The 13,151-nt window shown below is 42.6% G+C and overlaps 1 protein-coding gene across 5 annotated transcripts in view; it reads right to left on the bottom strand.

Annotated features, from left to right (window-relative positions):
- kiaa1328 (KIAA1328 ortholog) overlaps window positions 1-13,151 on the bottom strand; it is a 356,647-nt gene that overhangs the window by 234,660 nt on the left and 108,836 nt on the right. For all 5 annotated transcript variants that reach the window (XM_068031587.1, XM_068031551.1, XM_068031569.1 and 2 more), the window contains one exon: window positions 555-673. In XM_068031587.1, coding sequence (XP_067887688.1) covers window positions 555-673 — 119 coding nt within the window. The remainder of the gene's footprint in view (window positions 1-554; window positions 674-13,151) is intronic.

Genomic DNA, 13,151 nt, shown 5'->3' on the forward strand with positions numbered 1-13,151 from the left:
TGAAATGTTTGTTTTATTTAATATTTCTCAAGAAAGAAAAAAAAAATTCTTCGGCCAGTTATGGTACTGGCAAAGTTGTGCACCAGATCTCCTACACCAATTCGATAAAGTCTTGTGTGAATTATTCATCAATTTGGAGCTACAATTACATTTAAGTAGGAACTCTGATATCAATTCTGTTTTATGAAAACAGACAGTCTTAATGAAGATGTCTTTTGCTAACAGTAGATCATTTATCTTCTCCTGGCCCCCCAGGCAATGCACTTTGTGCAAGCAAGCTTCTTCCAGGCCTCAGAGAGCAGCCTAGTATAACACCTCCTCATACTTTCTCAACCGGCAGCTGAGTCCAGTATGGTAGAAACATAACTAGTATCTTATCATTCTCATGTCACTTTTAACAGGTGCTCAAGCAGAATGCTCATTAAGTTCTTGTCAAGATGATGAAATAAGTTTATCTTCTGCAGGTGCAAATGTACATTTAGCTCTTCAGTTCACACATCTCTCTACTGCCCGCAATAATTCCATCCTATCGAGTTGGGAAGTTTGGGCCTTACCTTTTGCTTAGTGTAGCTGAACTCAGGCAAGGAGTAGTTCAGTTTTTCTTTCTGTTCAGACAGATAATTCTGGTAAACACTCAGGAGTTCTTGGCATTTTTTATACTGCTGTTGCAAGGGTACAAAGTGGGTCAAAGAAAATAACAATCGGGAGAATAAAAAGCACTGAAAAACTTAGTCAATGCTATTTCAATGATGAGACATTACAAAGCAACTATTTTCCTCTCAAAACAGAAAAGCAGTACTCATGAGGGCAGAAGCTTTTCTCAGCATAAAATGGTTTTACAATCATTGCACATGACTCAAACTCGGCAAGTGGACAAATTATCAATGGTCCAAGGAATTTTATAGATTTAGAAAACAATTCAGTCTATAGTGATTTCTGAGACATGATGAGTTTAAAATGAAAATAAATTGCTAACAGATAGCCAAAACATGTATTTTTATTTTACATTTTGCTAAATGTCGCATAGAGGGCAACATGTAATATCAGTTAAATAATGAATGAAGCAGGCTGCAAAACACACGAACTGTGCCCTGTTATTTCACAAGTTGTTTAAACACAGTAGCACAACAGAATATAATGAATAAATAGTTTTTAAAGTGAAACATTTGTTTGCATGGAGAGGAAAAAAAGTAACCACACTTCATCAGAGGAACTACTGAGGGTATGGTGGCATAGTGGTTATATTACTAGACTAGTAATCCAGAGGCCTGGACAAATAATATGGAGATGCAAGGCCACCATGGCAGTTGTGAATTTGAATTCAGTAATTAAATAAATCTGGAATTAAAAACCTAGTATCAGTAATGGTGACCATAACTGTCATTAAAACCCAACTGGTCTACTATGTCCTTCAGGTAAGGAAGGCAACAGTCCTTAGGCTGGCCTACATGTGACTCCAGGCACACAGCAACATGGTTGACTTTTAACTGCTCTCTGAAATGGCTTTTAACTGCTCTCTGAAATGGCCGAGCAAGTCACTCAGTTGTATCAAACCGCTACAACAAATTACGATAAAGATAAAACCAGACGGACCACTCCGTATCAACCTTGGCATAGGATTCGGACAAGGCAAAGGCCCAGGCCAGTCAACTCTGCAAAATCCTCCTCACTAACATCTGGGGACTTGTGCCAAAATTGGGAAGGCTGTTCCACATAATAGTCAAAAAAGAGCCGGACAAAGTCATGCTCACTGAATCATACCTTACAGCCAATGTTCCATACTCCTCCATAACTGAGTATGACCTGTCCCACTGCAGGACAGAACTACTTGGAGGTGGTGGCACAGTGGTATACAGTTGGGAGGGGCTGACCCTGACAGTCTTCAACATCGACTCCAAATCCCATGGAGTCTCATGGCATCAGGTCAAACATGGGCACGGAAACCTCAAGCCGATTACCACCTACCACCCTCCATCAGCTGATGAATCAGTATCCCTCCATGTTGAATACCACACGGAAGAAGCACTGAGGGTAGCAAAGGCACTGAATCTACGTTGGATGGGAAACTACAACGTCCATCACTACTGACCAAATCGGCTGTGCCTGAAGGACATAGCTGTTAGACTCGGCATGCGGCAGGTGGTGAGAACTAATGAAGAGGAAAAGCGACTTGACCTTTCCCTCACCAATCTACCTGCTGCAGATGCAACTGTCCATGGCAGTATTGGTAAGACTGACTACTGCACAGTCCTAATGGAGATGATGTCCCACCTTCACACTTAGGAGACCCCCATTATTTTGAGTGGCACTGGAACCAGGCTAAATGGGATAGATCCAGAACATGTATGGCAGCTCAAATGTTAGCATCCAGGAAGTAGTGTGTGCAGCAGAATTGTATCCCACCACAATCTGTAACCTCACATCCAGGCATATCCCTCACTCTACCATAAGCATAAGCACGGGACCAAGCAATCCTACAGCCAACAGATCGGATCAGATCAGATCAAAGCTCTGCAGTCCCATCCAGTGGTGAATGGTGGTGGATGATAAAAACAATAGGAGGCGGCGGCTCCATGAACACTCTCCCATCCTCAATGATAGCACATCCCAACATGAGTGCAAAAGACAAGGCTGAAGCATCACAATCATCTTCAGCCCAAAGTGCCAAGTAGATAATCCATCTTGGCTTCATCCTGAGGAACCCATCATAGATATAAGTCTTAAGCCATTTTGATTCATTCTACATGATATTAAGAAACAGCCAAGTGGATGAATACAGCAAAGGCATTGACAACATCTCAGCTGTCCTACTGTCGAGCTGGCAGTTCTTCCAGTCATGCTATTCAAGTACAGCTATAACACTAGCATCTACCCAGTTACTGTCCTATCAATCTACTCTCAGCAAAGTGATGTAAGGTTCCAACGACAGTGCTATCGAGCACCACTTCCTCATCAATGCTCAGTTGAGTTCAACCAGGACCACTCAGCTCCAGACCTCATGACAATATTAGTCCAAAGACAGCCCTAAGAATTTCAGGGGTGAGGTGAGAGTGAATGTTCTCAACGTCAAAGCAGCATTTAACTGATGGTGGCATCAAGGAGCCCTAGTAAAACTGAAGTCAATGGGAATCAAGGGGGAAAACTCTCCCCTGGTTGGAGTCATACCTAGTACAAAGCAAGATGTGTGCTTGTTGGAAAACAATCATCTCATATTCAGAACATCACTACAGGAGTCACTCAGGGTAGTGTCCTAGGTCCAACCTATCTTTAACTGCTTCATTAATGATCTTCCCTCCAGCATTGGAGTGAAGATGTTCATTAATAAATGCACAGTATTCAGTTCCATTCACAATTCTTCAGATATTGAAGCAGTCCAAGCCTGAACGCAGCAAGACCTTCACAAGATGCAGATTTGGGCTGATAAGTGGCAAATAAAATTCCTGCCATACAAGTGCCAGGCAATGATCCAACAGCATAGTCCAACCACCTTCCCTTGAGATTCAATGGCATTCCAATCATCAAATACCCCACCATTAACATCCTGGGGCATCACCATTGACCAGAAATGTAACTGGACCAGCCACATTAATATAGGTCAAAGGCTGGGTATTTTTTTGTAAGAGGTATGACAGTGCATATGGGTATAGATGGGCTGGTAAGATGGGCAGAGCAGTGGCATATGGAATTTAATCCGGAGAAGTGCGAAGTGATGTATTTTGGGAGGACTAACAAGGCAAGGGAATATACAATGGATGGTAGGACCCTAAGAAGTACAGAAGGTCAGAGGGATCTTGGTGTACTTGTCCATAGATCACTGAATGCAGCAGCACAAGTAGATAAGGTGGTTAGGAAAGCATACGGGATACTTGCCTTTATTAGCCCAGGCACAGAATACAGTATAAAACGCTAGTTAGGCCACAGCTGGAGCACTTTGTATATTTCTGGGCACCACACTATAGGAAGGATGTGATTGCACTGGAGAGGGTGCACAGGAGATTCACCAGGATGTTGCCTGGGCTGGAGCATTTCAGCTATGAAGAGAGACTGAAAAGGCTAGGGTTGTTATCCTTAGAACAGAAAAGGCTGAGGGGGGACATGATTGAGGTATACAAAATTATGAGGGGCATTGATAGGGTAGATAGGAAGAAACATTTTCCTTTGGCGGAGGGGTCAATAACCAGGGGGCATAGATTTAAGGTAAGGTGCAGGAGGTTTAGAAGGGATTTGAGGAAACATTTTTTCATCCAGAGGGTGGTTGGAATCTGGAACGCACTGCCTGAAGAGGTGGTAGAGGTAGGAACCCTCACAACATTTATGAAGTATTTTGATGAGCACTTGAAATGCCATAGCATACAAGGCTATGGGCCAAATGCTGGAAAATGGGATTAGAATAGTCAGGTGCTTGACGGCTGGCACAGACATGATGGGCTGAAAAGCCTGTATCTGTGCTGTATAACTATGACTAAGAATAAACAATGGATAATCTTTAAAGAATTATTACATAGTTTACAGCAACTATACATTTCTTCAAGGCACAAAAACCACAAAAGTAAAGGCAGTCAACCATGGCTAACAAAGGAAGTTAAGGATTGCATAAGCTTAAAAGAAATGGCCAGAAGTAGTAATAAACCTGAGGATTGGGAGGATTTTAGAATACAGCAAAGGAGGACGAAGAAACTGATAAAGAAAGGGAGAATAGAATATGAATGTAAACTAACAAAAAAACGAAAGGGCTCGATGGACTGAATGGCCTACTCCTATTTTCCAATGTATTTTCAATTCCTGACTTGCCAAAGCCTTTCTACTATCTACAAGGCACAAGTCAGGAGTGTGATGGAATACTCTCCACTTGCCTGGATGGGTGCCACTCCAACAGCAGTCCAGGATGATGCAGTCCACTTGATCAGCACCCCATCAGCTACCTTAAACAGTGAACATGGCTGCAGCGTGCACATCTATAAGATGCACTACAGCAATTTGCTTAGGCTTCTTCAGCAGCCCCTCCTGATCCCGCCAACTCTATTACCCAGAAGGAGAAGGGCAGCAGGTGCATGGGAAAACAAACACTTCCAAGTTCCTATTCAAGTCACACACCATCCTGGCTTGGAAGTGCACTGTCGGTCCTTCATCGTCATTGGGTCAAAATCTTGGAACTCCCAACCAACAGCCTTATGGGAGTATCTTCACCGTGCGGACTGTAATGGTTCAAGAAGCAGCTCACTAACATCACCTTCTCAAGGGCAATTAAGGATGAGCAATTTAAGCTAGCCTTGCCAGCAACATCTCCTCAATGAATTAATTTTAAAAAGAATATGGCAGCTGCATGCAGCATTAAAACAATTTTTTTAATGCTTTGTGGTATTGCAGATGGGGCTTTCAATGACTGGTGAATGGTTTGTTTTTGATTTGATTAGAATATATGAACATAAGAAACAAGAGGAGTAGCCCATTCAGCCCCTCGAGCCTGCTCCACCATTCAACAAGATCATGGCTGATCTAATTGTGGCCTTAACTGTGCTTTCCTACCTGCCCCCCATAACCCTTGACTCCACTGTAGATAAAAAAATCGGTCTAACTCAGCCTTGAATATATTCAACGACCCAGCCTTCACTGCTCTCTGGGGAAGAGAATTCCAAAGATCAATGACCCTCAGAGAAGAAATTCCTCATCTCATCTTGAGAGGGAGACCCCTTATTTTGAAACCATGCCTCCTAGTTCTAGATTCTCAGCATCTACCCTGTCAAGCCCCTGAGAATCTGAAATGTTTCAATAAGATTACCTCTCATTCTTCTAAACTCCAATCTGCTCAATCTTTTCTCAAAAGACAATCTCTTCATCCCAGGAATTAGCCTAGTGAACCTTCTCTGAACTGCTTCCAATGCAAGTATATCCCTCCTTAAGTAACGAGAACAAAACTGTACACCGTACTCTAGGTGCGGTCTCACCAATGCGCTATACAGTTGTAGCAAGATTTCCCTACTTTTATACTCCATCCCCCTCGCAACAAATGCCAAAATTCCATTTGCCTTCCTAATTACTTGCTCTACCTGCATACTAACTTTTTGAAATTCATGTAAAAGGACACCCAGATCCCTCTGTACTGCAAGATTCTGCTCTCCCTCCATGTAAATAATATTCTGTTCTCCTATTCTTCCTGCCAAAGTGGACAAGCTCACATTTTCCCACATTATTGCCCACTCACTTAACCTATCTATATCTCTTTGCGGACACTGTGTGCTCCTCGCAGCTTGCTTTCCTATCTATCTTTCTATCGTCAGCAAATCTGGCTACTCAGTCCCTTCATCCAAGTCGTTAATATAGATCGTGAATAGTTAAGGCCTCAACACTGATCCCTGCAGCACTCCACTAGTAAGGTTTGCCAATCTGAAAATGCTCTATTTACCCAAACTCTGTGTCCTGTTAGTTAGCCAGTTAGTTATTTAGCTTGGTTATGTTTCAGGGTATTGAAAATATGTTTATGCATTTTTTTTTTAAATAAAAGAGAAATAAATTGCATTTATACAGCACCTTTCATACCTTCATGATATTCCAAAGCGCTTCACAACTAACGAATTAATTTTTCTATGTAGGCAAGTCTGCAACCACTTTATACAGGAGATAAATGAGCAGTAAATCTGGTTTTGATGCTGAGTTGAGGAACCAATATTGGTACGGATGCTGGGAGAACAACTTGCTCTTCAAATAATACAATGTCATATAATGGTCACAGGATACATTTCAGAATTGCAAATAGTCCTTTGAAAAAGGGGCATCACACTGGTGTTATCAGAAGCCCCTGCCATTGTGCAAAGATCGATATGGTCAAAGAATGCTGTACTGTCGCAGGTGCTGTCTCTCAAAAGAGACATTTAACCAATACAACAATGCAGGACTCCATCATTGCATTGTATTTTGTACAATGGGTGTATTGGAGTTGCTATAAACATTCCTACTGTACTATTGAAAAAAAGTAAGGAACTCTCCCAGTGTTCTGGCCAACATTGCTCCCTCAACCCGACATTGACAAAAACAGAGCAGCTGGTCATGCATATCATTTGTTGTTTGTGGGATTCTCCATGTGCAAACTGTCTACTACATTTAGCCACATACCACCTGTTTGTGAAGTCTTTGGCATGTACTAAGACAGCAGTGTCCAAGCTTCTGTCTTTGTGGCCCACTTTGGTGTTTGTCTTGCAGTGTCACACGTAACGTACGTTTACACAATGTTCCGCTCTCCCAAGTACAATATAAATTTTCTCAGAGATATCTTCACTGCTTTCCTCCCTCAGCCTCTGCACTGAACTTCTCATCCTGTGATTTCAACTTCCATCTCAACTCATCACATTCGCTCTCCTCTAAGGTCACTGCCCTCTTATCATCCCAAAATCTCTCCCTCTCCAACCCAAACTCACAGCCACCCCCTTTACCTTGCCATTTCACGTAGTCTTGCTAGTCCAATCCTATCAATTGCAGATATGGCCGGCTCCCATCACTTCCTTGTATCACTCAGCACCCACATCCCCCTTCCACACCCCAACCCCACCTTCTTCTGCATCTGTCGATGGAAAAAAGTACGCTCCAATTCACTTATGACTGCACTTTCAAAATCCCAACTGTCTAGCCCTCCGTTCACCACAACATTTCTGCAGTTACTGATTTGGCCAACTGCACCTTCACCTTTGGCCTTTGATACACTGATACATTACTCTCTCTCACTCCGGCTCTCCCCCCCCCCCCTCCCCCCGCCAATTATGGCCCTCATCTCCACTCCCTAAATCAAATGGACACAGACTTGAAAGTATATGGCGGACAACTGGTTTAGCCGTCCACTGCCAGATCTGGCCGGACCACATAAAGCATTATAGAGTCCTGCTCCCGTCCACTAAAACTGCACAGTGGCACAGTGGTTAGCACCGCAGCCTCACAGCTCCAGCGACCCGGGTTCAATTCCGGGTACTGCCTATGCGGAGTTTGCAAGTTCTCCCTGTGACCGCGTGGGTTTCTGCTCGGTGCTCCGGTTTCCTCCCACAGCCAAAGACTTGCAGGTTGATAGCTAAATTGGCCATTGTAAATTTCCCCCAGTGTAGGTAGGTGGTAGGAGAATTGAGGGAAGGTGGGGATGTGGTAGGAAATATGGGATTAATGTAGGATTAGTATAAATGGGTGGTTGATGGTCAGCACAGACTCGGTGGGCCGAAGGGTCTGTTTTGGTGCTGTATCTCTCTATGACTATTCCAGGAGGATCCTGGAATGCAAAAATAATCCCTGGCTTATTTTCTCTAAAGCAAAAAATCTTAAACCGTCCTCCCCTGTCCCCTCCACCCTCACCTTCAACAATGTGTGAGGAGCTCTGTCACTAAGATCAAAACCATCCAAATCAGCTGCCTCTGTTGCGTCCCCGTCTTCCACTAGTCCACTTGGCCAAACTTCCTCCAGTGCTCCCCCCTGCCCTAGCCCTGAACTTGCATCTTTCTCTAGTTTCTCTATTTTCTCGCATGCTTTCTCTGAGCTCATTATGTCCACGAGACCCACATCCTGCTCCCTCAATCTTATTCCCACTAAACTAGTGATCATCCAAATTCCCTTCCGAGTCTCCATATTAGCCGATATGGTTAATGATTCTCTCTTTAGGTATGGTCCCTCTCTCCTTTAAATCTATCACACTTCTCCTCAAAAAAAAAAGCCCTTGAGCCCATCGTTCTTGTAAACTATCATCCCATGCTTAACTCCCTTTCCTTTCTAAAGTCCTTGAACGTGTTATCACCTCCCAAATGTGTTCCCATCCTTTCCAGAACTCCGTTTTAATTCCTCCATTCAGGTTTCTGCTGCTACCACAGTACTGAAATAGCTCTCATCAAAATAACAAATGACATCCTATGTGACTGTGGCAACGGTAAACTTCCCCTCCTCATCCATCTCAATCTGTCTGCAGCCTTTGACACAGTTGACCATACCATACGCCTCCAATGCCACTCCACTGTCCAGCTGTGTGGGTCTGCTCTCACCCGATTCCATTCTTACCTATCTAATCATAGCCAGAGTATCACTTGCAATGGCTTCTCTTCCTGTTCCTGCACCGTTACCTCTGGTAGCCCCCAAGGATCTACCCTTGGCCCCCTATTTCTCATCTACACACTGCCACTCAGCGACAGCATCGAAAGCACAGCATTAGTTTTCACATGGATGCTGACAAAACCCAGTTCCACCTCACCACCACCTCTCTTGACCCCTCCACTGTTGCTAAATTATCAAACTGCTATCTGACATCCAGTACTGGATGAGCAGAAATTTCCTCCAATTAAATTGATGGGAAGGCTGAAGCCATCATTTTCATCCCGGAACTCTGTTCCTTAGCTAACAATTCCATCCCGCTCCCTGATAACAGTCTGAAATTAAACCAGTCTGTTTGGAATCTTGGTGTCACACTTGACCGCAAGATAAGCTTCCGACTTCATATTCATGCAATCACGAAGACCATCTATTTCCACCTCTAACATCGCCCAACTTTGCTCCTGTCTCAGCTCATCTGCTGCTGAAACCCTCATTCATGCCTTCATTACCTCTAGACTTGACTATTCCAATGCACTCTTGGCTGGTCTCCCACATTCTATCCTCCATAAACTTGAGGTCATCCAAAGCTGTGCTGCCCATGTGTTAACTCGCACCAAGTCCTGTTCACCTTTCACCCTTGTGCTCGCTGACCTACTTTGGCTCCCAATCAAGCAATGTCTTTATTTTAAAATTCTCACCCTCGTTTTCAAATCTCTCCATGGCCTCACTCCCTCCCTATCTGTGTAATCTTCTCTAGCTCCACAACCCTCCAAGATATCGGCACTCCTCTAATTCTGATCACTCGAGCATCCCCGATTTTAATCGCTCCACCATTGGTGGCTGCGCCTTCAGTTGTCTGGGCCCCAAGCTCTAGAATACCATCCCTATACCTCTCCACCTTGCTTTCCACCTTTAAGACATTCCTTAAAACCTACCTCTCTGATCATACTTTTGATCATCTGACCCAATATTTCCTTATGTGTCTCAGTCTCATATTTTGTTTTATAATGCTCCTGTGAAGCGCCTTGGGACATTTTATGTTAGAGGTACTATATAAATTTGTGTCTATTAATTTGCTTATATATCAGGCTAATAGATTTGGGTGCACTAATTTGAGATTTATTCACCAATGAGACAAATAGCACTTAAATCAGAACTTCCCAAACCTGTAGGCCCACCAAATTCAAACAAGATAAAACAGCAAATTGAACCAACCTGCCTGATCTTTGGGGCTCAGGCTGCTAAGATTCTGCGGCCACAGCTTAGACACCCCTATCCTGAAAGACCTGATAGTGACTTTACAAATACAAGTGCTTTATTTAACAAATGGTAGATTATAACTTGCGTGCTGCAACTGTCTTCATAATCATTTTCCACTCTATTAGGACAGTTAAGGGGAATGCAGCAATACAACACACTTAGCATGTTGGTTTTTCACCCCTCCTGGCAGCTGATTACAAAGTGGCCTTGCCTAAGCCCTGGATGCAGGTCGCTTTCAATGTGCTAACTGGTGCATGGCAGGACACACAAAAAGGAAGAGTTAAGTAGGCTGTTTTCCATGTCTACTAGCAGTTGATTATGACGTAAAATTGGTTGAGCTTTGGCATAGTTTGGCAGCATACCCTTTCAGTGTGAGAAGTGATATGTGGCAAGAGCATTAAGAAAGAAGAATGAGGTAAGTTTAGTACAGGTCCGATATCCAAAATCCAGTTGTCCAAAAACCAGACATTTTTTAAAACAATCAAAACCCATTTTGTAGAACAGGGCCCTCTAGAGGCACGACTAAAGAACAACTAAGCTGGTCAAGCCAGTTCATCAGTGAACCTGTGGTCACTTCTGTGCTCAGCGAACTTACCCTCAGAGCATTATTTAAATGCTTAACCACCTGCAGATGGTGTTTTTCTATATAGTTGCAGCAAGATAGGGAGTTTCTTTTGCAACAGTTTAAGTTACTGAATAAAAATTCTGAACCATTGAAATTCCTTGGGTCAAGGATTGTTTTTGCATCAATTCATTCGTCAATACATTATTCTTTCTCATTAATTATTTCATGTACAGATATCTCTTATTCATTGATTTTAACCTAGGATAGGCTATAAATTTTATTGTCCAGAATCTGGGAAAATCCTGAATTCGGCACTGTCTCTGTCCCAAGGGTGCTGGATTTTGAATATCGGACCTGTAAAATTAAATCAACAACTTACATTTATGTAGCATCTTTCCCACAGAAAAACATCAAGATGCGTTGTCAAAAAAATGGATTAAAAGCCATAGGAAGTATTTGAGAGGAATAACCAAAACTTTGGTCAGCAGTGAGTTTTAAGAGTGGGGATAAGTGGAGGGGCTTAGCTAGGGAACTGCAGAACGTGGGGCCTAAATGGCTGAAAGGATGATCATCAATAGCACAACTAAGTGGAGGTTGCACAAGATGTCATTGTTAGCGGTATGGACAGCTTGAGTGAGGTGGAGTTTTTTTTAAGGGCTCAAGGAAATAAGGCCATGAAGGGATTTCAAAAAGAATTTTAAATTTGAGGTGTTGGGAGGACCAGATGCCAGAATGGGTCAATAAGTATGTCCGGTGTGGATATGAGATGTGCAGCAAAGGTTTGGATGAGCTGAAGTTTATGGAGGGTGGAGGATGGGAGGCCATCCACAGAACATTAGAATAGTTGTGTCTGGAGATGACAAAGGCATGGATGATGGTTTCTGCAGATGGGCCAAGATATGGGCAAAGTTGGATAATGTTATGGAGGTGGAAGCAGGTGGTCTTTGTGATGAAGGTGGTATGGGTTGTATTGTATTTCTGCCAAAACATCTGAGGCGATTAGCACAGATGCAGTTAAGATGAGGCTAGATAAGTACTTGAGGGAGAAGGGCATAGAAGGATATGCTGTTAGGGTTAGATGAAGTAGAATGGAAGGAGGCTCATGTGAAGCATAAATACCAGCACAGACCAGTGGGCCAAATGATCTGCTTCTGTGCTACAAATTTTACATAATGCATATTTTGTACATGAGATCAATTTTGAAAGATCAAAAATATTATACTGTATGGTTTATAAAAGCAATGCAGATTGAGAATCAAAAAACAGTCACCCGTTAAATCATATAAGTTTCCCTTTTGCCTGTTGTTTCTACCATTCAGCTGAGAGCATAAAGAGGTTATTAACACTTCAGTAATTTACAAAACTCATGCCACTCAACCTCAGATGACTTGAGTGTACAAGAGTGACAGCCCTCCAAAAATGGGTAAACCACCTTCAGCCAAGGAGGAAACTCTCAAATCCTAACAGGAATATGGCTAGTAGAATCTGCACCAATGAAACGCAAGCCTCTTAAAATCAGAGAACTACTAATCACTGAGTTTATTCAAAGTAGATATGCAACACTGTTGTATTCAAACTCAAATTCTACAGTCAATTCCACTTCTTCCAAACCAATGTAGTCTCAGAATATTTTGACAGAGGGCTAATAACTTGACCTAAAAGGGCAGCCATTTGTTAGCTGTCAAATCTGACTCACGAGAACTAAACCAAGCCCAATTGTTAATTCTGCAGGGTCTCACAAACAGTTTGCAGTTATTTGCAAAGCTTGTGTTTAATGTATAAATCTTATGTTTTCAACAGTAGCAGAGTCAAATTATTCCAAGGACATTGTGCAGCACTCATCTGTCCCTAAAGTACCTTGGAAATAATCACTTCAATCAAAATTACTCCAATCAAGCAAAGGTTATTGCTGTTGCGAAATTATCTGCTAGTCTCTGCAGGCAGTCTCTCCGAGCAACACTTAACCCGACAACATAATGGCTGATTTCTTATCTAGTATTTATGTTTAAGAATAAACAGAGCAGATAACTACAATAAACCAGCCACAATTTCTCTCTCACGTTCTGGAAATAACATTTCAAATAAAACAAGGCACGAATTCTTGTTCCTGAACATGGTTCGTAAAATCAAATATCGCATGATGTCTGGAGTCTCAGGATGTAGAAAACTCTCTAAATTTGACTAATAAAGGTACTCAGAGAAAGAATACAAAAAGTGAAGTTTTCTATGACAGTGCAAAGCTGCAAAACATGGTGACTACTGCCCTCTGCAGATC

The sequence above is a fragment of the Heterodontus francisci genome, chromosome 1, assembly GCF_036365525.1.
Source record: "Heterodontus francisci isolate sHetFra1 chromosome 1, sHetFra1.hap1, whole genome shotgun sequence".
Taxonomy (NCBI): domain Eukaryota; kingdom Metazoa; phylum Chordata; class Chondrichthyes; order Heterodontiformes; family Heterodontidae; genus Heterodontus; species Heterodontus francisci.